This window comes from Lissotriton vulgaris, chromosome 2_1 (assembly GCF_964263255.1).
Source record: "Lissotriton vulgaris chromosome 2_1, aLisVul1.2, whole genome shotgun sequence".
Lineage (NCBI taxonomy): Eukaryota > Metazoa > Chordata > Amphibia > Caudata > Salamandridae > Lissotriton > Lissotriton vulgaris.
Window position 1 is genome coordinate 1,844,726,107 of NC_141687.1, and position 26,373 is coordinate 1,844,752,479.

Below are 26,373 nucleotides of genomic sequence, written 5' to 3' on the forward strand. Positions count from 1 at the left end.
GCGATTACTTCTGATCGCAGGGTCGGTGAATTATAGGCCCTTTTTGTTGATTCACTCATAGCAGTTTTCTACACAGATAAGTGGTCCTTCGTTCTTGTCCACCGTAGTTCCTGCACTTCATAAAGGCCAGTCTATTACCCTTTCATTTTCCTTCCCTCCTAGGTGTGCGGTGCTGTAATAAGCTGAGTCAAGTTGATGACCAGCTCTTAGTGGGCCTTGCTGAAGCTAAAAAGGCAAAGCAGTGACCAAACGAGCTATTTTTTACTGGCTCATCGTTTTTCATTGTACCCCTACCCAAGAGAGAACCTCAGGACAGCATTGATGCTCATTCCACCAGTGCCATGGCTGCTCCACTGCTGTTTCTAGAGCTGGCGACATCTGGGTGTCCTTGTATACTTTTGCAAAGCACTACCGTCTCACGTCTCTGGTAGGCAGTGAAGGTTTACTTTGTCCAAGCCGTGTTGCATGATTTCTGAGGTTAACAGGAACTATTTAATCCCACGTGCCAGGGAGGGACTGCTTTGGGACTCATTAGTAAGGTGAGGAATCTGCAGGAAGATGTAGCCATCAGAAGCAAAAATTACCTAACTTTGGTAATAGTATTTTGGTTTGATGTATCATTTTCCAACAGATTCCTCATAACTTGCTTCCTACATGAGGAGCAAAAGCGCGAATTATTAAGATATCAAGGTATGCAAACATGTTAGATGCTGCGTTTGCTGCTGTCATGGCTTTATCAGTCCCTTTGTATAAGCTTCAGTTTGGCTTGGGGGAAAAAATACCAGTAAATGACTTTAGCACACAGGTTGGTGTCTAATATACTCCAATGATGTCACATCCGGAGGTGGAGCCTCACCTGAAGCTGCGTGACTGCACCTGGCGGGACTGGTGTGTCATTGCTGAGGAAAACATTTTCCAGACCTGTCTGGAAAAAGTAGTCATAAGGTGAGAAATCTGGCTGAAGATTATGTATCCACCAGAAACATCGTTAAGGAAAGTAAGTTAATGTTTCCTGTACTCTCAATGTATGTAAACACCATCACATTCATAGGCCTGTAAGAAGGTAGCATGCGTCTGTGTTTTTCCAAAAAACCTTGAAGGGTTTGTATTTTTTTACTCAAAACGTAAAGTTTTCAATAATTGCCACAGTCTTTGGATGTACATTATCCTGAGCTTTTGCTTTGAATCTCGGAAGCTAACAGCGGGTATACATATCTCAGTGAGTATTTGCTTTTCCACTGCTTTAGTGTTTTGCGGGTGAAATCCTGTCGACCAGTGGCTGAAGAAGTGGGGATGTGGTGTGTAGGAAATGCTTATTTTCTACTATGTGAAGGAGGAAAAGGATCAGCATAGAGCACCCACATTTATAGTACTGGGATGGTGGAATTCTATTCTATTATTCTATTTTTAGCATTTAAAAAGCACACGTTCACCCGTGGGCGTTTTGGCGCTAAAAGGATCTAGGACTCCTACTGACTGCAACTCATTATATAACAACAAAAGCCAGCAGTTTCACAAAACAACTGTATTTTTAGTGATTTCCTGATTTCCATGAATGATTGTTCTCCTCGAAGATAAAACGGTCTAGCTGCTGTCACTGAGAAGGAGCCACTTCCCAGGGTAACTCAGTGGTAGCTAATGCACTAATGCAGCATTCTCATATCGTAGATACCACCTGGAATGTAAAAGGAGACTCTTTTAATAAAGGGTCTGGGTCTGTTATCATAGAGTGCTTTGTGAACTAAACATAGCGTACATTCTTTTATAGGCCGGAAGCCAATTAGGTGTTGCTAGACCTGGAGTAATAGAATAGATTCATGTTCCTTAATATTTAGTATCATTCTGATGGACGCATACTGCATCATTTGAAGTTTACTTATCAATTCGGCTGAGAGGTTAAAGTAGATAGAATTGTAGTAATCTAACCTTTCAGATATCAATGCATTCATGAGCTGCACTGCTGAGGATCAAAAAGGTGAATGATCTATTTTAGGACCTGAAGCTGAAACAAGCAGGTCTTGGTTACACCTTTGACCTGATCTTCCATTGGTAATTCTAAATTCCATTTTATCCCCAGATTTTTTTCACTCTCCACTGAGTTTGGTTGCTGGCCTAAGAAGGCGTGCCAGTAAGCATGTTTCCAAACCATTGTTTGTCGAAATTACATAAGAATTCTGTCTTTCTTCTATTAAGTTTTAAGTGTCTGTACACCTACCGTTTCTTCACATATGACAGACAGTTTTGAGGTTCAAGTGGCGGTACACCTTCCGTTTCTTCATATTTGCCAGACAGTTTTATAAATTAACGGCTCATATAGAATTTGTGTATATCTGCATACATCAGTAATGTGAGCCCAACATGTTCAATTAATTGGACTAGAGATGTCATATATAGGTTGAACAAAAGAGCAGCTACGACAGAACCTCATTTTAATGTTTTCATCGCTGACAGGTTGGATCCCAAATTCAGCAAGAGTCACTTGGTCACTTAGAAAACTGTGGAACCAACTTCATCAACTCCATCAGCCGATTTAGTAAAGACTCGTGGTCCATGGTATCAAACTCAGCTGATGAATCAGGTGATCTCAGACACAGGCCCATCTGGGGCATCAGGTGCCTGCAGGGGCATTCTGAGATTCCAGTGTTTGTAGCACCCCCTGCAGCTGCCAGTCTTCCCACAAGAGAATTGTTTTTTGAACAAAAAGTTCATGGTTACAAATTGGATGTCCACTGTAGATATGGGACTGTAATGAAAAAGTTAGTTAATATAGTTCTTCTGAGCTTTACAGAACAAATTGCTATTGGGGGCTGGTTTTGTGGGTGTTGTTAAATTGATCCATTACTGGTAGATTCAGAGTATCAAGATATTGCATGTTAGACCTGTAAGACTCCCAAAGATCAGTTGCTTTAGAGTATCCAACAATAGTAGGGTACAGTTGGACAGGTTCCCACACTGAATCATCAGCCTCCTTACATAAACAATTTAGGAACTCATTAGTAATGGCCCTTTAGTTCCAATGGGTCTAGTAATGGGAGTTTCCATCCCATTGAGATGTTGAGATCCTCTGATTCCATTACCGGGGGAATCTAGTGTGAAGTTGCCAATTCTCCTGGTATTCCTAAATTCTGAGTGTATCATCCGCTTTACACCAAGTAACTCCCCACTTTTGCTCCCTCCTTCATAACCCTTAAGTTATCAAAATATTGAATGGGAGACACCATTCAAAGTAAGGATGCAAGATGTCAGAAGTTCTGTGGTGTGATATGCGGAAAACAGGTATGCCCTTGAAGGTCAAGTGACTATTCTGTACCGAAAGCTAGTGAAAGGTATTCCTAACTACTTACCTACCATTGTGGCTAGGTAAACTGCAGCATTTTGTGCATTTTTAGTTCCTTGATAATATTTGCTGATATATCCGTTTACAGTTTTTGGCAATAATCTCACTGGAAGTAAATAATTACTCAATATAGAAAGTGCACATTTTTCTTTGTAAGTACATGGGGGTAATCCTCTTAAACTTCGAGGTGAGGAGGAAGCCATCACCTAGTACCTGATTGCTCAGCTACCAAGTGGCCTCATCCTCACTTTTTGAGCCAACAATTATTTCCTCATTACATTTTAAGTTTTATACTTATAATGGCAAACTAGAAGTCAAGGAAACCTAAGTGATGCTTCTTAAAAGGTGTTACACATGACATGGAGTCACTTGGCAATTATATGATTGGTCTGATATGAAAGGGTAAGTGTGTTTTTAGGCAAATCCCAGTATTTTAACACTGTTTTGAGTGGTGATATTTTCCACAAAGGTAAACGAGATCTCAGCTGACCCAACTAAAAGCCCTTTAATCCTAGTAGAGTTGAAAATCGTTGTTTCTGTTTCGGATTTATTCAACATGAGCTATCTCCCCACTCTTCAAGATTGCAAGATGCTATGTGATAGAGATAGATAGACAATTTTTTGTCCAGACTTTCTACAGCCATAAAATCTTATTATGAATCATCAATATTCTGCTACGGTAATGACTGTTTATCAGGTGACCAAAAAGTGTCAAACAGAGTAGGGGACAAAGCTGAGCACTCTGGGATACCCACTGTATGACCCAAAAAGGCAATTGACGGTCTTCTATCCGGTCCTACTGTCTTTGAAAGGTACAAAATGGAGAAATCTTTCAAAGGCTTTCCCTCAAACGAGAGGTTATTATCTATTTATGATTGTTTTGAAGGTAGTAGACTGGTCATGCAAAAACAGCAAGGGTTTCCTGCAGTCTCTCTACTCCGTCAATTGCACACTCACACAGTTTGACTAAGGTTTCCCAGTACCATGTTTTGGTCAAAGGATGACCATGACCAAGCATACCTAGTATCCCAAGATTTATTTTGCCCTAATTGATATAGCATTGAGGGATCAGTATTTAATTGGTCCAGTTGGGTCCAGGGGTATCTTTCTAATTTGGAGTATATTCCTGGACAATTTCAGAGAATGGGGGAACAAACCTTACTTCAGAAGAAGGCATTGTTTACATTTTTTTATTACGTTAAGTTCATGACAGCAACTAATCATAGAACCACGGTGTACAGGTCAAGGCTTTCCTGGATGCAAAGTAAGGGAAAATATTTAGCTTTCGTCGGCCGAAGAGATGACCCATTCAAATCACCACCACAACCCACCTGCAGCAGGAGGATTATCTGTCCAACTCTTCATGCCTGAAGTATGCACTCCCTGCACTCCATGTTTTCCTGAATTTCCAGGGGCAACTCATGTTCTTGTATACCATTCATTCATTTGTCATACTTTAGTTCATACCATTGCACCATCTTAATCTTTTAGGGCATACTCAACTCCCCCATTCTGTAATCTGAATTGTGGTGTCATAGATCCCTCAGTGACCAAGACTATCAACAGCTCTTCCACTATTTCACCTCAGTCTGCTTGAATGACTCTGCTTCCTCAGAGAATGTGTAAGAATGGGCCTCGTTCCACCTCGCATCTCAGACATGTATTGTCTCCTGTCCATCCTATCTTATGTAGCTTATTCCTATTGTAACAGACTTTGTGAAGTATTTTAAGTTGAATCAGCCTAAGGTAGCCTTTATTGCCACCCTCCTTGGGCACATTAGTGGCGTCTCCAAATTAATGTCTTTGAGTTTAAACAATTTGGTGCATTGTTAATGAGCATTTTATACATGGTATACCAAAATCATCCCATTGTTGAGAGCCTTCTAACTTAGGTTAATCTTTCAATGCTGTGCCGACCCATGGGACAGCTCTTCCCCACAAATCTATATGTGCCATTCAGGCGATGCTTGTGTGAATCTCTGAGGCTGCGTCTGAATCTGGGTGGTCTGAAATTCACAGACTTGGTCTGCCAGAGGTAAGGGCAACCCCGTCTATTAACTAAGATGCCGCGGACACAGGAAGCACTTTGCAGTTAGCTCCTTCAGTAAGGAGCTGAAAGGCGTTAAAAGCCAGTGAAGCAAAAAACCTCCTGAAGTCTGGTGATGAAGGCTCTGGAGTACGTTGGAGGTCTTTCTGATGATAGACACCAGCAAGGAACCAATGTTTGGAGAAAGAGTTGCAGCTAGAACCCAGTTTGCTATGAAAATATAGCTGACTTGAAGGAGAAACTCTGGGAAGGAGGATTACCAGTCAGATGAAGACACTGCCCACATCTCATACAAAGTCCCCCTGGTGTGGCCAATCAGGGGAAAAACTACACCAGTGGGTTGGCCACTGACAGGTATGTTCAAAAGTAGAATTCAGCCACCTGCCTGTGCTGCCTGGAATCCTCCTGCTCTCCCGAATAGAGAGAGAGGGAGAGACGTTATGCCCGCTTGAGACAACAGCCTCTGAGAATAGTGAGCAGCATATTGTTAAGCCGCCGCAGTGGCTTAACAATATGGGCTGTGGCCCTTTCCCACATCTGTATCGCTATTCGCGTTGCTTACAGTGACTTATCTGTCTCTTGTCCTACACATATATAATGTTGGTACATGGTGACCATCATGATTTAGAGGTGCTGTGCATGTGTGGATCCTCCACTGGAGCATGCATCCATTCCTTAACGGTCACAAGGTTGGATTTTAATACTACTGCCTGACATTTGGTAATGCACATTGGTTTAAAGAATCCTGCTAGCACTATTCATAGGGATCCCCTGTCCCATTATAGGGTTTTGAGTCATCAGAGGTTTGGTACGGGGTGTTCTCAATTATGATAACCATCAATGACCAGATCAACAGTGTTCACCATTGCACCTCATCTTCCCCAAACCTGACCGGTAGTGAGTCCCTAACCACTTATATCCCTTGATATCCGAAACCATCAGTCCATACTCCTGGACCAGATCGCCACATCCTCAAAGGCATCTCTTTTAAGCAAATCTGCTACCTGAACTGGTCCCCAAAACTCCTGAATAATTGACAGCAGTTGCCAGACCATTCAGATCAAGGCGTCCACGTATAGGAGGCATCAATTGTCAGCAAAGAGCGATATCCTGTCCTCCTGCTGTTATCAAGTCTGAATACCCTGCCAAGAGGATCTCCCTGACCCAACAGGCCACCTGTGCGATTGGTAAAGCAAATAGAATTGAGAAAAGGGGACAGCCCTGCCTCGTATTCTGCCAAAGCTGAACGGTAGAAGAGAGAGTCACATTCACCCTCATTTCAATAGTAGATTGGTACAATGTACACACTAAAGCACAGAACTACGACTGAAGCCAAAGCTCTCCAGCACCAGGGATAAGTACTTCCAGTCACTGGAGTCAGATGCCTTCTTTGTATCAAACACAAAGCTCACTAGAGGCTCCTTAACTCCTTCTGTTTTTTCTATCTATGATATGTGATTTAGATAGATTGAGTTTTGTAAAACAATGTTGCATTTTTGACTCACTGGCATTATGACCACCTGTAACCTGGTGTCCAATATCTTGACTAGGATTTTTACCTCAAAATAAGTAAGTACAACAGATGCTATGATGGGCAGTGTAGATAAGGTAGCAAAGGCCCAAGGATTTTCAGGCTTTGGACAACACTTGAATAAGTATGGTTAATTGGTGGATGGAGACACACTCGAAGCTCTGGACCTCTTGGGCTTCAAGTTAAGGAAACAGTTTTGAGAAGTTGTAAGTGTGATCTCCACATAAAATTAATTCAGTTTTCCAGGATTAATATCCGTTTTTTCCAGCTCGTGATATGGAGGACAGAGACATTTTTGTTTGCAGCGAGATTTCTTTATTTTTATTCATACGACAAGGACAGCCGACACGTGTTTCGCCCCCTCTTGGCGATTTGCGCCGGGGCTTTCTCAAGGCTAAGTAGGTTAAATCACGTAGACAATTCTAATTTCCAGATGTGTACAGTGTCCAAAATATAAAAATATAATTCTTCAATAGTAAAACATTTCTAATTAGGCTAATGCCCCCGATCCTAGAGTCCTCCCGGCATGGTAGTTCTTAGGTCGAATCCTCCCGCGGGAATTATATTTTTATATTTCGGACACTGTACACATCTGGAAATGAGAATTGTCTACGTGATTTAACCTACTTAGCCTTGAGAAAGCCCCGGCGCAAATCGCCAAGAGGGGGCGAAACACGTGCCGGCTGTCCTTGTCGTATGAATAAAAATAAAGAAATCTCGCTGCAAACAAAAATGTCTCTGTCCTCCATATCACGAGCTGGAAAAAACGGATATTAACCCTGGAAAACTGAATTAATTTTATGTGGAGATCACACTTACAACTTCTCAAAGCTATGATGGGCAGTCCATTTTTGGCTTTCTGGCTTTGTCGATAACTGTTATGACAGCATGCTTAAGGTCTGATGTCAACTCCTTCTTGTTAAGTCTCTTTGTGCATATTTAACAAAAGTGGGCTCAACAGGGTTGGCATGCACTTGAGCAGCAGACAGGCCATTTGGCGCTGGGAGTTTTCTGCTTTGTAGTTGGGTGATGAACTCCATGATCTCCTCCAGGGATATTTTTTCATTTAGGGTTTCTCTATACTCTGCCATCAAATTAGGAATACTAAAGGTCTCCAGCAAATACACTATTTCATCTTCTCCTTGGCCCACCTTCGCTGAGTATAGCTCCTCATAATAACTAACAAAGGTCTGTGCAATATCCTGACCTGAAGAGACCATCAGCCCATCCTTGCTGAATATCTCACCAACGCACCTAGTCACCTCTTCTCTGTGGCCATACATCTGCTTCCAGCTGTGTAATCTTTTCTAACCTGGCTCTCGTCTTCTACCCAATCCTAGTTTGGGTTTGACCCTGAGCACTGTATTGTAGGCTTCCCAAAATCTCACTTTGGACAGCAGTGATTCTATATTGTCTGTGAAGCCGTTCTTAGTAGTTTGGGTTAGAATTTCGATGGTCTCCCTATTCTTAGGCTCCCAGTCAAACACCAATTGGTGATATTGTGTTTTTGGCATGTCCCAATCATTCCCATTGGGGGGAGAGCTCTGAAATGCTTCTCTCCACATCTTCAGTATGTAGGATCTTATTTGTTGAAATTAAAAACCAATCTAATCTCTCGAACGATGTATGCCTCCCGAGAAGTATGTACAGTCTTGCACTGTGGTGTGTGTCAGTCTCCAAATATCTGTCTGCTCCATCACTCTAGCGTATTGAGCCAGATGCTTTAATATGCCTTAATCCAACATTCATGTCTCTTGATCTGTCCATTTCTGTATACATAACCTCATTAAAAAGTCTCCATGTAACACATGTGGACAGTGATGTTTCCAGGAGCAGCATGTTTACATTATTAAGGGTCTACCTCTGCAGCCTTGGGAGTGCTTCAACATTAAAGGCAGTGACCTCTCTCCTACCTCAAGTTCCAGAGATTATACATAGCACTCATGCGGTTATGTCCATGTTGTCCTAATTCCAAAGGGAGATGGCTTTCTGATGAGACCTGGGTGCAACAGTCATGTGCCAGGGTGGTATATTTACTTCTCCCGAGGAATTCGCATTCATTGCCTAGTAGGTAAGTTTCTTGCAGTTGGTTCAAGTCTGGTCCCTGTCTCTCCAAGTACTTCACTACTATTCCCCTTTTCATCTCTCCAAACCCATTGACTTTCCGCGTTAGCAGCTTGATAGGCTCAGCTCTTTCCAACCCCAATGTGTTATTTTACACTCCCTGCCCATCTATGTTGTGCATCTTTGAGCCGACGTGGGTTAAATGCTAACAAAAGAATGCTAACTTGAGTCTGAATAACCTTAATATGTCTATGTTCTCCAATAATCTCCACCCCACTTTTCTTTATTGCAAACCCCCATCTCTCCATCACCTCAGACTGGGAAAGTTTTGTGCCTCCCCTCCCAGTTCCCAAACTATTAGCGATTAACTCTCATGTCACCCTTTAGAATTCAGGATATGCACTTATTATCTGTTGTTGCAGAGGTGAATATTGCAGGTAGGATAATTCTCTTTCAGGAGTAGAACTATTCGATGTCTATAGTCTGTCATTCTACGCTCTTAACACTGTCCTTCCTGCTTGTCTCCTCATTTAGCTTGCAGCCCTCCATCTTATTCAGCGACAGAATAATTTTCATTGCCCTCCATCTCTGGCTTCTGCCCGGTGCCCCTTCTCTGAGCCAGGGCAGGTTTTCCCCTCTGTTTGTTTGTGTCCCTGTTGGTGAAGGAGCCACCTCTTGTCAGCTTCTTTTCAAACGAGATGGAAGGGTCTTCCTCTGCTTTTGCACCAATTTAGTATAGTCCAGGAAAACATAACTTGCATTGAGTTATAGATGTTCTGGTCCTTCTTTCGTTCCATGAATAAGATTAAGTCCTTTTCCTTGTAATTGAGGAATCTCACGTTGGGTAGGTTTTGGGGGAGCACCTAGTGGCGGTTTTTGCACCAATGACCTTTGTACGTGCTCTACAAAAAAGCAACGCAGGCTTGATCTCGCCATCCTTTCTGGCTGCCCCACTATTTGCAGGTTATAGTGGTGAACCTAACCCTCCACATCATCTGCTCTGTCCTTCAAAAATCTCATCGCCATTATAAGGTACTGAACCCTGGTGTCAAGCCATTGCTCATTGTACTCCAATTATGATCATTGCCGCCCACCTCTATGACCCAGTCCACCTTTCTCAGATCTTGCAATATCAGGGCTACATCAATCAATCAATCAACCAAAGACATTTATAGAGCGCACTACTTACCCGGAGGGTCTCAAGGCGCTTTGGGGGGGGTGCTGCTACTGCTCGAACAGCCAGGTCTTGAGCTTCTTCCTGAAGGAGAGGTGGTCTTGGGTCAGGCGCAGGTCGGTCGGGAGGGAGTTCCAGGTCTTGGCGGCCAGGTAGGAGAAGGACCTTCCTCCTGTTGTCGCTCTTCGGATGCGGGGGACGGCGGCGAGGGTGTGGTTGGTCGATCGGAGGTGGCGTTTGGGAGCGTAGAAGTTGAGGCGGTTGTTGAGGTAGCTCGGGCCTTGGTCGTGTAGGGCTTTGTGTGCGTGGGTGAGGAGACGGAAGGTGATTCTCTTGTTGATGGGGAGCCAGTGCAGGTCTCTCAGATGTCCGGAGATGTGGCTGCGTCGGGGGATGTCGAGGATGAGTCTGGCTGAGGCGTTCTAGATCCGCTGGAGTCTCTTCTGGAGCTTGGCGGTGGTTCCGGCGTAGAGGGCGTTGCCGTAGTCCAGTCGGCTGGTGACGAGGGCCTGGGTGACCGTCTTCCTGGTCTCGGTGGGGATCCACCGGAAGATCTTCCGTAGCTTGCGCAGGATGTTAAAACAGGAGGCGGAGACGGCGTTGACTTGTCTGGTCATGGAGAGGGAGGAGTCCAGGATGAAGCCCAGGTTGCGTGCGTGGTCTGTCGGTTTGGGTGCGGTGCCCAGGGCGGGGGGCCACCAGGAGTTGTCCCAGGCGGAGGGCGAGGAGCCCAGGATGAGGACTTCCGTCTTGTCTGAGTTCAGTTTCAGGCGGCTGGTCGTCATCCACTCGGCTACGTCTTTCATCCCTTCGTGAAGGTCGGCTCTGGCGGCGGCGGGGTCGTTGGTTAGGGAGAGGATCAGCTGGGTGTCGTCAGCGTAGGAGATGATGTTGAGGTTGTGTTGGCGTGCGATGGCCGCGAGGGGGCTCATGTAGACGTTGAAGAGGGTGGGGCTCAGCGAGGATCCTTGAGGGACGCCGCAGATGACTTCGGTGGCCTCTGACTTGTACGGTGGTAGACGGATTCTCTGTGTTCTTCCGTCGAGGAAGGAGATGATCCATTCCAGTGCCTTCTCCTGGATTCCGACGTTGCTGAGGCGCTGCACTAGGGTGCGGTGGCAGACAGTGTCGAATGCCGCGGAGAGGTCTAGGAGGATGAGGGCCGCTGTTTCTCCGTTGTCCATCAGGGCTCGGATGTCATCGGTGGCAGCGATGAGGGCGGTCTCGGTGCTGTGGTTGGCTCGGAAGCCAGACTGTGAGAGGTCGAGGGATCCATTCGTCTCGAGGAAGGCGGCCAGCTGTTTGTTGACGGTCTTCTTGATGACTTTGGCTGGAAACGGGAGGAGCGAGATGGGGCGGTAATTCTTGAGTTCGGTGGGGTCTGCTGTAGGTTTCTTGAGTAGGGCGCTGTGTTCGGCGTGCTTCCAGCTCTCCGGGAAGGTGGCGGTGTCGAAGGAGGTGTTGATGATGTCCCGCAGGTGGGGCGCGATGACAGCGTCGGCCTTGTTGAAGACGTGGTGAGGGCAGGGGTCGGTTGGAGATCCGGAGTGGATGGAGTTCATCATGCGGACGGTGTCTTCGGTGCTGATCGGAAGCCAAGCGCGGAGGGTGGTGGTGGGGGGCGGTGGTTTGGTCGTGGCGTGCATCGGTTGAGTGCTGAAGCTGTTGTGTATGTCCGCGATCTTGTTGTGGAAGTAGGAGGCGAGGGAGTTGCAGAGGTCTTGCGATGGGGTGATGTTGTTGTTTCCGGCGTTGGGGTTGGAGAGCTCTTTCACGATGTTGAAGAGTTCCTTGCAGTTGTGTGCGTTGTTGTCCAGCCGGTCCTTGAATGCGGTTTTCTTGGTGGCGCGGATCAGTTGGTGGTGCTTCGGGGTGGCAAGCTTGAGGGTGGTCATGTTGTCCGGTGTTGGTTCCCTTCTCCAGGCTTTCTCGAGGGCTCGGCAGTTCTTCTTGGAGCTCTTGAGTTCGTCGGTGAACCATGGGGCCTTCTTGCTGCTGGGTCTGCTGGGCGGGATCCTCAGTGGGGCGAGTTCGTCCGCGCAGTTGCTGATCCACTTCGTGAGGTTGTCGGCGGCCTGGCTGGGGTTCGCTGAGCTGGCGGGAGGGTGCTGGCTCAGGGAAGTGGCGAGCTGGTCGGCTGTGATCTTGTTCCAGCTTCTTCGAGCAACCTGTTGCTGGTGGTGGTGGATCGTGGTTCTTTTGAAGGTGAAGTGGACGCAGCTGTGGTCCGTCCAGTGGAGTCCGGTGGCGTGGCTGAAGGCGATGTCTTTGCTGGATGAGAAGACGGCGTCGAGTGTGTGTCCGGCGAGGTGGGTGGGGGTGGACACCAGCTGCTTGAGACCGAGGTTGTCGAGGTTGTCGAGCAGGGTGATGGTGTTGCGGTCGTTGTTGTTCTCCAGGTGGAAGTTGATGTCCCCCAGGAGGATGTATTCAGCGGAGGGGAGGGCATGCGGGCTGATGAAGTCGGCGATGTCCTCGCTGAATTGTGTGCATGGTCCTGGGGGTCGGTAGATCAGGGTGCCTCTGAGGGTGGTTTTGGGGTCCGTGTGGATCTGGAAGTGCAGGTGTTCGGCGGTTGTCAGGGTGTCGTCGGTGTTGGTCTTGATGCGGATGGTATCCCTGTAGATGATGGCGATGCCTCCTCCAGTCTGGTTGTCGCGGTCTCTTCCATCCCAACTTTCTCAATTTTCGTTCAAGCACAGTTATAGTGTCTCTGACTGCTTGTAGTATGACTTCAGTGGGATGGGGTCAGTCATCGGGTCCCGCTCTGTGCCACTGCTGTTGATCTTCTTGGATCCCCCTTCCGCAACACCCACTGAGAGTCTGGTGAATTTGCTCTTTATTCCTTGAACATGTGTTTGTGTAGTCTTATCTTTAACCGTCTTATTTTCTTGTGTGGAGCCTGCATCAACTGTCAGGCAGTATGTTATTGTGTAGCGGCCACTGTACAGATATGTTTTCAACTCCTCCTGCTGTCAGCGGGACCCTCGGCTGCATGTTGTCATCAGGGCCTGTGGTTTCAGAACCCCCTCTTGCCTCCACTTTCAGCAGCTTCCCCAACCGGATTCTCCGGCACAAGGCTAGATTTTAAATTGTGCGAAGGGACTACTCAGTAGTCTTGTGTGTGGGATCAGCTAGGGTTCACAAGCCTAGGAAAAACTCTTTAGGTCCCGGTGGAGGTGGACTGCAGGGCTCAACTGCTTTCCCACATTCTCCAATAAACTGCCAGTGTTAGTGCACCTCACCTCCTCTGCGCAACCTCCCGGGAACACTGCAGTTCTTGGGTGAGGCTACCAATATCCCTTGACTTTCCTTCTCCCTGGTACAGACCGTGCCTCACCACCCTTTTCTTCCTAGCCCCTGATTTCCATTCAGGCCTCTCCAAGATGGACCCCAGCATGGTTTCCGACCTGCAGATTCCAGGGTCTCGTGCCTCAGGATTTATGCCAGATTATCAGGGACTGAGGTGACAACCTAACAGGGTGCATCTACCATCTTGCCGTAGCAGACCACGTGCTCCAAAGATGGGTCTACCAATAAAAAGTTCCCCATGGTGTTTTGAAACATTTGGTGGAAAATCGGGTTCTTGGTTACCCAACAATAATTCTACCTAGACTTTCAGCAAAAATCATATTGTTCATAAATATTCACAGCAAGAATGTGACCACTTTGCACTTATTTCCTCAAACCTCATAAATGCCTAAATAATTCTATGATATCCATATATTGTACTTTTTCCTCTTCTATTGACTGTGTGCGGTTTTTCTCTACCCTGCTAACTTCGATATCCATGAATTCAAATGTGTAAGAATGGGAGAGATTACATCGTTTCCTCACATTCCTTAGTGTGGCAGCATTGTTCACCTCCTCTAATAAACAATCTGTTGGATTAATATCGGCTGCCAATGTAGACGGATCTGAAAGAGTTTTTCTATATGATCTGATCTGATCCAGTGATAACCTGTGAGATGATATTGTTGAGTCACCACTCTTCTAAATAATCTAAACTGTGTTTGTGAGACCACAACCTGTGCTCAACTCCCACATCAGAAGATGTCATCATCCTTCTGTCTTTTTGAGTGTTGACTGCAGCATTCTATTTTACTACAACCATGCATTGACTAGTGTAGATGAATGCAAAGAGGTATGGTCTTTTTGAGTTGTGGAGGACAACTTAATATCCCAGGGGGCAAAATCCCAACATTATACTTGCTGATGAACAAGGTCTTAAAAGTCTGCAGATCACTATGTGCGGTGGAGATCAAAGTGAAATGCTGGAATGTTTTACTTAGCTTGGCAAATGAACCTGCAACTGCCCCCTATTATCTTTGCTGTCACATTTCATTACCTTATATGCTCTACCCCTGAATCATACACCTCATGTAACTGGGTTTTGTTGATCAAGAGACTGTCATACTGTAGTGGTCCTCACTGCCTCTTATCACCTATCTCTTCAATGTGCCCGCTTCTTTCCTATCCCTCAAAAAGTATACATTTCATTTTTCTTCCCACCCTTCCATCTCAGCTGCCGCTTGAGAAGATTGCTCGAGGGTCTACAGTGAACAACCTCATGGTGTTGCCACCTTCACACCGTATGGACGCCTCCTTGCCGCCACCACCAGTGCCAGAAAAAGATGCAAAGAAAGGTATGTCTAAGACAAACTAAAATTGATTTGACCGTTCTCATTATGTGACGTTGGTATGGCCGCCTGTCTGCTGCTTAGCATTAATCCACCTGTGTTGCAAGCACGTTTTCATTTGTTTGCATGTGATCGGCTTAGCAGACAACCTTCTAGGATCTAATCATCCCTCATCCAGAATATTGTTGGGAAATGAAGCCTGCACGCCACATTTCTGTAAATGTTTTCTCTTTTTTCAAGACAATTTAAACAAACGTCCTTATACCTCAGGGGATGCAGGCATGAACTGCAGAAGACAAAATTGGTTGAAACAGCAGAAAACTTTCCTGGCTCCGTTGTTAAACGAGTTTCCTTTGTATCCAATGTGAAAGACAGTTTTCAGCTTAAAGGCGGGACTGGAACTACATGACAGTGCTGCACAATAAGGAGTCTGCCTTGTTACGATTCGTGTACCTTACCTCTGGTACATTAGAGCAGGGTGAGCAACATCAGGCTGCAGCCTCATATTAAGGTTATGCAATTGTTTTCATGCAAGCGAAGTTTTACAAAGTTCTCATTTTTCACAATTCATGGAGTTTCCCAGTTTAAGTACATTTTTGCCCATAAGAAGTTTTTCTGCATATTTTGAGATAATTTAAGCCGCATTGTGTGATGATTTTCTCTACTACCGACCCACAGGACAGAAATAATACAGAATTTTCCTTCTTTATGTTTACTTTTTGCAATATAAATTGTTTCAAAAGTCATGATTTTCAGGCAACTGTGGAGGAAAGCGTGAAACTCCGCAGGTTTGTGAAGTTGAGAAGGTTACCACAGAATTTCACATAAGTTGTTAGAAAAATCTTTGCAACTTCGTACATCTTACCTATAATGTGACTACCTCGGTTATTTTCCTACCATTCTTAAGTAATCACTGGCCTGTTAAGAGGTCTCCTGATTTTCTGTAGTCCAGTACACATCTAAATCCTGATGTTGAGTCCTTCTTTGAGAAATAGTTCTGCAAACTAAAGTAGAATGTAATGATGCAATCAAATCTCAAAATGTATTAGTAAATATTAAAATCATCTGGTCCTATAAGGAACGTTACCCTACAAAAATTAGGCTATTGGCTACTGTTCATGCTTTTCTCTTGCCTGTCGCTTGCTGAATTGCACCACAAGCACTGGCAATACCAATAGCCATATCATGACATTGGCAATGAAGAAAAAATATTCCAAGATGGCCACCATGCATGCACACGCGTCAGTGGTTGTCTTGTGATGGGTTTTTATACAACCATAACACAACCCATCCCAGTGAGCACATACATGGTGCCATTTTGTATTTTTTTTAAATTACGAAACGTATGAAGATCCATTATAAGATTGTCACCGTGCATGTACGATCATGCTCTGCTTCCGTTTGGAGGGAGGTCCCCTCCAAAACCAAAAGGTCTGCACGCAGTATCAAAGGTAAGACCTTCTGGCTTCTCTGTGCGTGTTTTACTGTGGAAATGTATTATGCAAATGAGTGCACTTTTGCTGTTGAAAAAATATAGCATGCATGTTTTAAAATATTTATTTTATTGTAAATCAACAACGCCACCATTAGAAAGTTAAAGTCCAAAGAAGCAGATTACTTACTAGAAGCTTCAGCCCACCAACATAGCAGTAGATGTGACTCACTGTGATAAACTCTCCATCAGTAGAGTAAACATCTATGTAACTTTATGTAGAGACCAATATTTACGTGAAACTCAGAGATCGCAATAATCGTTTACCCTAAGCAGTTTCCATCAGAATCCATTGAAAATGCATTTACCATATTCACAGTTTAGAAGGATCAATTGCATCATCTCTGATCTAGTAAAGTATGATGAAGCCAAACACATCATTGTGAATAAATGAACTTAGAATTCTCGGGAGCTGACAGCTGATTTTATTAATAAATGAATCGAAGGACGATTTTCTCTCACTTTTTGTTTTTTAGCATTTTGTGAAAATTGCTGCTTGTCCTACTTTCTTCTTGGGTTTATGTTCCCTTACTGACTGTTTAATGCCACATGAGGCACAGTTTTTTTAACCAGATTTAGCCCTGGGTATGTTATTTGGCATTTGAGGTTCCCTTTGGGCCACTTTGCCCCATTAAGGTGTTACTCTGTCCTTGTGACGAGGCTTTGCCCCAGAGTTTGCTACATATTACCTTTTTTTGTACATTTTATCTGGTATTCTCCAAAAAGTTTTACCACCACTAATTCGAGCTTGTGGTATCAAAAGATGCGTGGAGACCTTGCTCTATTTGTAAGGGTTACATTCTCCTACACGTTGCATCTTTATCTGTTCCTTCTTAAAGGGTGCTGTTGGCAGGAGAAAACAGATGTTGTTTTGATAGCTTGATCCTGCCAGCTTGATCTGTTCATAGGATGACCAAGGGGCAGCATTGTTCCCCATGCCAGGATCTTCTGTCAACTGACTTGGGGGGGGGGTGGAGGGAACTCTCTGATGGTGCTTTTATTTATTATTCTATTTGCTGCTATTAGATTTGTTTTATTGAGGTGATCATGAGACGTGAATGTTTTCTATGTTTGTAGGGCTTTTATGACTGTGTTTCACGGCCGACAAAAAGTTTTATCTGATCTGTTTAAAGCCACTAAAACATGATGCTGAAAATGTTTTTGAGTGCTGTTGGCAAGCACAGTCTCTTTTTTATGGCATTTAACTCCTGTATATAAGGAATCAATATGGCAGCCACTAGGAATGCCGCCGGAGTCACGTCACACGCAAAGCACCAGACCTTATTGGTAAGTTTGTACACAAGCACGGTGGTTTTTTTTGAGCCGCCACTCTACCAAGTATAGTGACATTCTGCATTTTTATTTTATCGACGATTGATTCAGATAACCCGTTCCCAGCGTACTGCGTCAACGCGCCTTTTCACTGAGATGCGTTACCTTCATGCACTGTGATTCTTCATTGGTTTTTCTTTAAAACACGAAGCGGAACACCTTTTCCCCCAGTTTTTTAGAGGTTGAGAACTTTGACACAAGATAATATCACCTTGAGCTATTGTGATACTTGGCTTTTTTATTAACTTATTGATACAGATTACCCATTCGCACTATGAAGTGCACGCATGCCTTTTCACTGAGACGCATTACCTTCATGCACTGTGATTCTTTATTGGTTTTCATTCAGAACACAAAGCGCCCACTTTTTCTACTGGTTTTTTGAAGGTTGAGCACTTTGATCAAATATGTTATAGATTTGAGCTATAGTATTGTAAGAATTAATTCTTATCACATTATTGCTCATAGACGCGCACACACGATCTGTGTATTCCGTTCTCTATTATTATTTCGTTTTCCTCTTGATGCGGTTATTGGGGCTGAGCACATAGACTAGAAATCCTTGTTTTGTTAATTTTTTCAATGGACCCAATAAACGGGCTTACCAGCACTGATTACATTTATGATCACATATCTTTGAAGAACTAATTGAGTTCACTGATGGAGCTAATGTTGCCGTTCATCTAAATGTTTATGTCAGACAAACGACCCGAATCATGTTCTGATTCTGATCCATACTAACAGACATAATGTACATGGCTACAGACATACATAGTTGATTTTTAGGACCATAATTCTACATCAGGACACTTGGGAGGTTGCTATGATACTTATAAGTATGTGCATACACTTGTTCATTGTTAATACAAATGACTCTGATCATGTACTTGATGTTCAATGTACTTTACTTTGTTTATCTATGTTTTTAATATAACCCCTGGAGAAGGGCGCTGCCCGAATTGCATTAGGACGATTAAACATAATGCATTTATTGTGGGATGTTAAGTGCAATGCATTTATGGAATTTAATGCATCACCATGTGAAATTGAAATCTCAGAAAATGTAAACTACAGTTTAACCCCTTCGATGCTCGTGACGGAACCCAGCCGTCATGAGCCACGGGTGGCCTGTGCACATGACGGCTGGGTTCCGCCACTACCACGCCCGCGATTGGAATGTCCAGCTCCAGGCTGGAATTCCTGCCGCAGGCAAGGTGTTAAGAGTGTTCATTGATAAGCTATCAATTCAACAATCAAAAGATTAGCTGAAATACAAATCCCTGTTTGGGACAGATAGTGGTGCCTTAAGAGGACCCTCATTCCGAGGTTAGAAGGGGGCTACAGTTTCAGTCGATTCACACAGACTACCTGAAGGTGATACCCTTACAAATACAATCAAACTGACAAGTTAGGATTATCCTTTTAATTCACAAAGGAGTGCATTGTCAAACTTTTCTTTACATGGCAGATTCTCACATTTAAGTTCAAATTTGGAATTCAGTTTTTTGGGAGGAAACTTTGTTTAGTGGCTATAATATTCCGTACTAGCGGACTGGTTAACTTACTTTTCTCCCCAATTGGGCAAATACCCAGTACAAAAAAAACTTTATGCAGCGCATGTTGATACTAAGTACCACAATACTAAGCATGAAAATGTACTATACACATGTGCACACGGGTAACACATATTTATAAATGTCAGCCCACGGGTTGGTCATTTTCATCATAATCAGCATGTATGCTGTGCTTCAAACGTAGGTTTAGTAATCTACTTTGAAAACACTTAAAGTGAAACAGTTTAAAAAGTTATTTTCATAATGCAGTCTCTGCAACATTTGTCCATCCTGTACCCATACGTTCAAAACAAAACCAGCATCTTCAATTCAATTTAAAGATCTTTATTCGGTTTATAATCACAATAAACCATGTGAGAACGTCAATACAATATACCATCAATATAAATATAGTTAAAAATATAGTGCAATATAAATCCAAGTTATTTACTTGATAATGAGTTTGTGAGTCAGATTGTCATAAGTACAAAATGTTAAAATACATTGCTACAAACAGACACACATACAATACATAGTTCATAATGATTTTAAATTCAGGTACAAAACTTTAAAACGCATTGCTACAAAAAAGCATATACAAATTATTAAAATATACCTCACTATTGAATCCATGTTAATTCAATAAAATTAGATTTATATTTCAAGTTTTCACGTTAAGTGAGACGCTTCCTTTCAACCAATGCTGTTATGACTAATAATGATACTGCAAGGCAAACACGTACCTCCTCTAATCTACATAAGTATATAAAAAAAGTATTTTTATAGTGTCTAATGTTCCTATTTAAAACAAAAAGGCTAAAAATCAGCGTCCTATTTCCCACAGATCTTTGCATATTAGATCTAGAGTGGTCACCATGAGTACACTTACAATCATCGCCCAACACGCGTAACGTAGCGCTAATCATATGGACTGCAGACTTGTTGGGAAATTCAGGCCACATGTTTTTCATTGTTGCAACCAAATCACCAGTGGCAAGAAGCATGAACAATGAGTCCACATTTGTGGCAAAATACAGAAATCCCCAAAATGTACCACCTTCCCATATTTACTCTAAAGATTCTGTGAATAGCTCTTTGTTGATTTATAAACACAACATGAATGATGGGTTTATTAAAACATAAGGCCAAGTACAATAGTTCTGGCATGCACACAAATCTGTTTTGCGGTTATTGACACTGCAATTCAAATCTTATTGTACATGACTGATGTGGTAATTGCCTGCTGGTGGAGCAACTCTGAAAATCTTAGGATGGGTAGCAGATCAATCAATCATTCCATTAACTTAGTACCATGATCATATGTTTTGCCTCCAACCTTTGCAATGTTTTGAAGTGGTGCGTCATGATGTGTCCATATATCAATTATCAGAAGACCCTTCAGTTCATATAGTAGTGTAAGTGTGGATTGTGTTTCCATTGCAGACAAAAACAGCTGTCTCCTATCATTTGAACACTAATTATCAGATAGCCACTTTCAAACATTGGTCTTTTTTCTATTTTCCGGCCCACCTACTTGATTGGAGCTCAGCGAAGATCATGGTAACTTGTACATCATCTGGGTTTCGATTGCTTTAACTCTAGATTGTATCTATATATTCAGAGGTCTATATATTGAGCGAAAAATGCCTCATTTTCACCCAGGAAAGGTAATGTGTTAATGCTATTTTCTCTGTATTGTTTATTACACCCTACAGTTACTGGCTTGCCCCTTTTTAAGTCTCAGCCTACCAGACAGCATAGCTGTATGGTATGCGAAATACAACTTGGGGAGTTTCAGAAAGTTGAACTGGGATTGAATTCTGCCCGTTGCGTTGGATTGGCTTTGTGGTTTGTAACTCACGTTTTCTGGCTTTCCATTTGTTGACTTTATTTGCTTTAGGCTGTCCAGCTTGAGTTCGTACCTCACCATGCCTAAGCCATATTTTACAGTATTCTTCCACAAACTTGTTTTCTGTAATAAACAGGCCTGTAAATCTTGTTCTTATCTCATCACATTTGCTGGGCATTCAAAGACCAAGGTCAAATGTCAAGCTGTGTCTTCGAATGAGCCTGGTGTTTATTTTGCTTTCGGCTTACTTCAAAGTGAGAGCGTTAACAGGAAAGAGGAATGCAGGGTACTTTCTCAATGGATCCAGCTTGTGCCCTTTAAAAAAATATATTTTAGACAAAGCCATCTCAAAGGTTAGCTCATTCTTCAGCTGCACAAAACATTTGACTTTCATTAGTGGGGCATAAAGTTCAGTATTGGCATTGTGAGGGTGGGTGAAAGCATGAACATTTCTAAAATCATGATTGACAACTATTTCTTACAACCAAAAAAACTTGCACAGATTTAGTCTGATGTACTAGTACTACTAAAATTAAATAGTTCTGCATGTGAATGAAATACATTTTTGGAATCTTTGCAGACACTTTTTTATACTTGACATGTTTTTTACGAAATGTCTTTACAAATTAAGGTGGCCCGAAAGTTACGTTTGCAGGACACCCTTGTTACTTGCTTTCTTTCAATTTGAGTAACTTTAATTTTTTCAAACTATTTTTATTGAGATTTTGTGTTTTATACCGCTGGTGGATACAGCGTAACAGAGGCCAAGGTAAAGTATATTCATGTTGCAATTTTGATAATGACAATGCCGTGCTGTTGGAACCAGTTGCTCGATTAACTTGTAAGTAAATGAAAAGTTCTGGAGGGTGCTTCCAAACAGCACTGATTTCGTCTGATGTACTAGTACTACTAAGATGAAACAGTTCTGCAAGTGAATTAAATACATTTTTTGAATTTTTGCCTAGAGCTTTTCATATTTACCACGTTTTTTGCAAAATTCCTCTTCTTTGGGGAGTCCATTTAATTTGTGAAACTGCCTTTTTTAGGAACAAAGTACAAAACCACATTTCAGTCTCAGCATCAGTTTAACATATGGTGATCTTGTGAAATGTACACTGTTTATGGCCCATTTACTGACAAGCACGGGAGAAGATCTTTTCACAGGAAAGAGCCAGCCATATTGTAACACAATTTAACAATGCTTGGTTTTCAATTTGATGTGTAAAGCATATGTTTTATTTATGACATCTGTGGCAACTCGTTTTGGAGAGTTGGATATGTTTAAAGGCACGTTTTATGAAAGTCTTTCAGCTTATGTTTAGCTACACAATAATTATGTTTTCCGTCTGCAACTGTGCTTTTTTCAGAACACAAATATTACTGGATAAAAATGATTTCCTCATTTGTTCTTGCAGGCACTCGAATCATGATTTGAATAGTGCAGCAGGTGCAGTGGCACATGGGCCAACATTTTTAGAAAACCCACTGAGCACTGATTATTGCTATTATTTACTACTAAACAAAGAGTCACAAGTACAGTTACCTTGCAGGCACTAGGGTCATGATTTGAATGGTGCCCTGGCACAGATGCCAAAAGATCTAGGAAACCCACTGGACACCAAATACTGCTATATTTTACTACTAAGCAAGCAGTCTAAAGTGTGGTTACCTGACAGGCACTAGGGTTTTTATTTGAATTGTGCAGCAGGTGCAGTGGCACCAGGGCTAAAATGTTTAGAAAACCCACTGAGCATTGATTATTGCTATGTTTTACTACTAAACAAAGAGTCACAAATACAGTTACCTTGCAGGCACTAGGGTCATGATTTGACAGCAGGTGCAGTGGCACAGGGGCCAAAAGGTCTAGGAAACCCACTGAACAACAATTATTGCTATATTTTACTACTAAACAAGCAGTCATAAGTGCAGTCACCCCACAGGCACTAGGGTCATGACTTGAATGGTGCAGCAGGTGCAGAGGTCTAGTAAACCCACGGAGTGCCAATTATTGCTATATTTTACTACTAAACAAACAGTCACAAGTGCAATTGCCTTACAGGCACTCGGGTCATGATTTGAATGGTGCAGTAGCGCCAGGGAAAAAAAGGTCTAGGAAATCCACTGCATACCGATTGTTGTTATATTTTACTACTACTCCATGCTCGGAACCAGCTCTGGCCGCTATCTCCCCGCTCCCTAGTGACCGTCTGACTTCCCATTTCTCCCTCTTGCACAGTGCGACCGTGCCTTCTCCACCACTCTTCCCGACCATTTTCTCTCCCTTTATGGGCTTCCCTCCTCACATACTTTATCTTCCCCTCACCTAGGACAATAGCACACCTTCAAAGTGCACAAATCACCTTTTTTCACAGCACTAGCAGCTTTCATAAAAAAGCACTAAAATGTTTTATAAAGTATATCAGCGCTTAATAGGAGCACCAGTTATATTGCACAAAGACACTTTTTTATGGCACTAGGGAGATTACATGATTTCGCCAGGATCAGGGGATGTTGAGCCAATGCAGAGGCTCAAACCCGGTTCCCCAAGGCGGGAGCTCTTTCTGTTATTTCGCATCTTTATTATAGTCATCTGCAAAATGTACAAAAAACATTGAGAAAGACAATAGATTTCACAAAGGCGAAACCTATTGGCTTTGCCAATGCTTGTTCTTTATTATTACATATAATAGGATCTTGAAATACATACCTTCAGGATGTGCGCTTTATAAAAACTTCTCTAACATTTAATTTTACAAAAATGTTGTCCATATAGAATAGCAACCCAGGCCATCCAAGGGGTGCACGTAACCGACTTGCCTCTTAGTTCACTATTGGCCTTGTCAGGGTGGATAGAGGCATGAACGTTTCAAAATTCATGTTTCAAAACTATTCCTTAAAAAAAATGCTTGCACTGAATTAGTCTGAAATACTACTTATACTAAGGTAAAACAGTTCTGCATTTGAATACAATAATTTTTGGGAATTTGTGAAGAATTTTTCATATTTTACACGTTTGTTGCAGAATGTCTTTAAAAATGAAGGTGACCCAAAAGTTAACTTTGCAGGAAACCCTTGTTACCTGCTTTCTTTCACGTTGATTAACTTGTAAATAAATGCTTGCCTGTTTTGAACAGGGGCCTGCATTCAAAGGTCAGGGGTGCGCTTGCGGCCCCCAGACTTTAGATGTACGGGGACATTATAGTATAGATTATACAGCAGCGCTGGCATCAGTGCAGCATAGCTGCAAATAAACAAAAAAATGCTATAACACGGTCAACACTGACTGTGTCATAAAGCTTTTTCCCTTTACTTTCATCCATTTGCAATTCAATTCAATTGTTTGACATAGGGTTGTCCCAGTAAACCTATTTTCTGCCACTTGAGAAGGACCCCCTCAACCAGGCTCTTTCTCTAACCTAGTCCAGGCCGTTCTCACAGCAAAGTATCACCTTTGCATTTGCCTCGGTGTAGTAGAGAGATGCACACAAGTTGTTCATTCCACTGGAGCACAGCAACCTGCACAGCAACAGTGTTTTAATTATCTTGATTCTTGTAAAGTAATTGTATCTGTACATGCAAACGCCTGTGTATCGAAGAGAAAAACCCTGGTTTTGACCCATGACAGTTTGAGTGTGGCTTGCTGTGTTTTAGATTTAGCACCCTTATCACTTAAACACATTCCATTCCTCAGGGGCCTTCATTTTTTCACATCAGTGTGAAGATTCATCGGCAAACTTTATTCATTCAGCCATCTTGTGACCTTCCTTGTTCGGGACTATCACACCACAACTAGGTTTCTTAGCCCAAGAGATTAGTAAGTCATTGACGTGTATCCTAACAACGATAAAAGTTAACCTCACGGGTGTATCCTTTTATACTTTTATTTATTCAAAGCGTGGACATTCGAACAGGGCATTTTGCCTTACCTGTCAGCGACTCCCAGGTGATTATGTGAGGAAACTTAGACACAAAAGTGGTACACACACCAGCTATGGTGTAATATATGTGTGTATTGATTTACTGTCCGTGTCTCATGGAAAGTCTGTGCAATACCTGTAACATCATCAAATGTACCATAATAATAAAAACATTGTGCAAATTGTTGACATTTAAAAAAAATAATAATAAAGAACAGGAATGAAGCCATATATTGTCATTAATTAGATTAAAAACCTTTAATGCCTCTTTTTTGTAGTGTCTTTTTATGTCACTCTCTTTTGAAACTTCAATAAAATTATTCTGAACTAAAAAAAAAAAAACAACCTTTCAGTGCTTGATTTTATCTCAAGACATTTTTCAATTGACCCTGTCCTAGTTAGTGCTTAATTTGTGCCGGTACTTTCCGGTGCTTAGCACCGGTACTTATTCATCAGGGCCTGGTCTACACTCTGCACGTCACATATTGCAATGAAGTTGATACTGAATTCGATTGACATATTTAATTTACTGCCTCACTGTAAGTAGACCCAGCGTCGGCTCAGCCGCACTGCCGCAGACAAGTGTTGTCCAGTTCTCTTCTCTGGATCGTCTACCAAGTGAGTCCCAGTTAGTTGGGGGCCTTGCGATAGCAGCTGAAACTGAGCCTAAGCCAAGTCAGAGCAGTAGGAGATTGAGATTCATAAAATGTTGCTTTTGCTTGAATGATGGCAGCCCTTACTTCAGTCTTGCCGGTGCAGGACACTGATTCATTGGGCTGGATTTTTGCACTGCGGGGGCAGGGGCTGTGCGGCAGCGTGCGCAGATTTTTTAACAGATTGTCACGCCTCAGCATACTTGCACGCCCGCGAGTCTCATCGTTTCAAGGCAAACCACAGGCACACCAAGTTACTGAACAATACCAACAGGGGCCCAGTCCCGCATCCTGCCTAACGGGAACCACTGAGTCAGTCAATAAGGCAGTGAGTGTCCCAGCCGGCCCTGGAGCCCGGCTCTTTTTGGGTACAGCACAGGTAAATTAACTTTAAGTATTAAGTTAAGTAGTAGCCACTATGCCAATAATATGATTTGGGCAGACTGGATTTGGTTCTGCAGGTGGGGCAGGGGCTGTGCGGCAGCGTGCGCAGATTTTTTACAGATTGCCACGCCGCAGCATACTTGCACGTGCACCCCACCGCGAGTCTCATCTGTTCAAAGCAAGCCACAGGCACATCCAGTTACTGTCACTGTGCAATACCAGGGTCAGTCCCGCCTAATGGTTGCAGAACTATTCGGTCAATTAAAGGGAGGCAGTGATTGGGCAGCGTACGTCCCGGCAGGCGCCTGGCCCAAGAGTACTGTACAGCAGGTAATTTAAAGTACTGTATAAGTTAAGTCATCACCATGCCAAACCAACGCTGCTTTTTTTTATTGGAGCG

At 43.0% G+C, this 26,373-nt stretch overlaps 1 protein-coding gene across 1 annotated transcript in view; it reads left to right on the top strand.

Moving 5' to 3' along the window:
* Positions 1–26,373, top strand: part of IQCH (IQ motif containing H) — a 1,013,078-nt gene that overhangs the window by 372,846 nt on the left and 613,859 nt on the right. Inside the window, exon 6 of the mRNA XM_086958009.1 lies at positions 14,679–14,799. Within this exon, the coding sequence (XP_086814135.1) occupies positions 14,679–14,799 (121 nt within the window). The remainder of the gene's footprint in view (positions 1–14,678; positions 14,800–26,373) is intronic.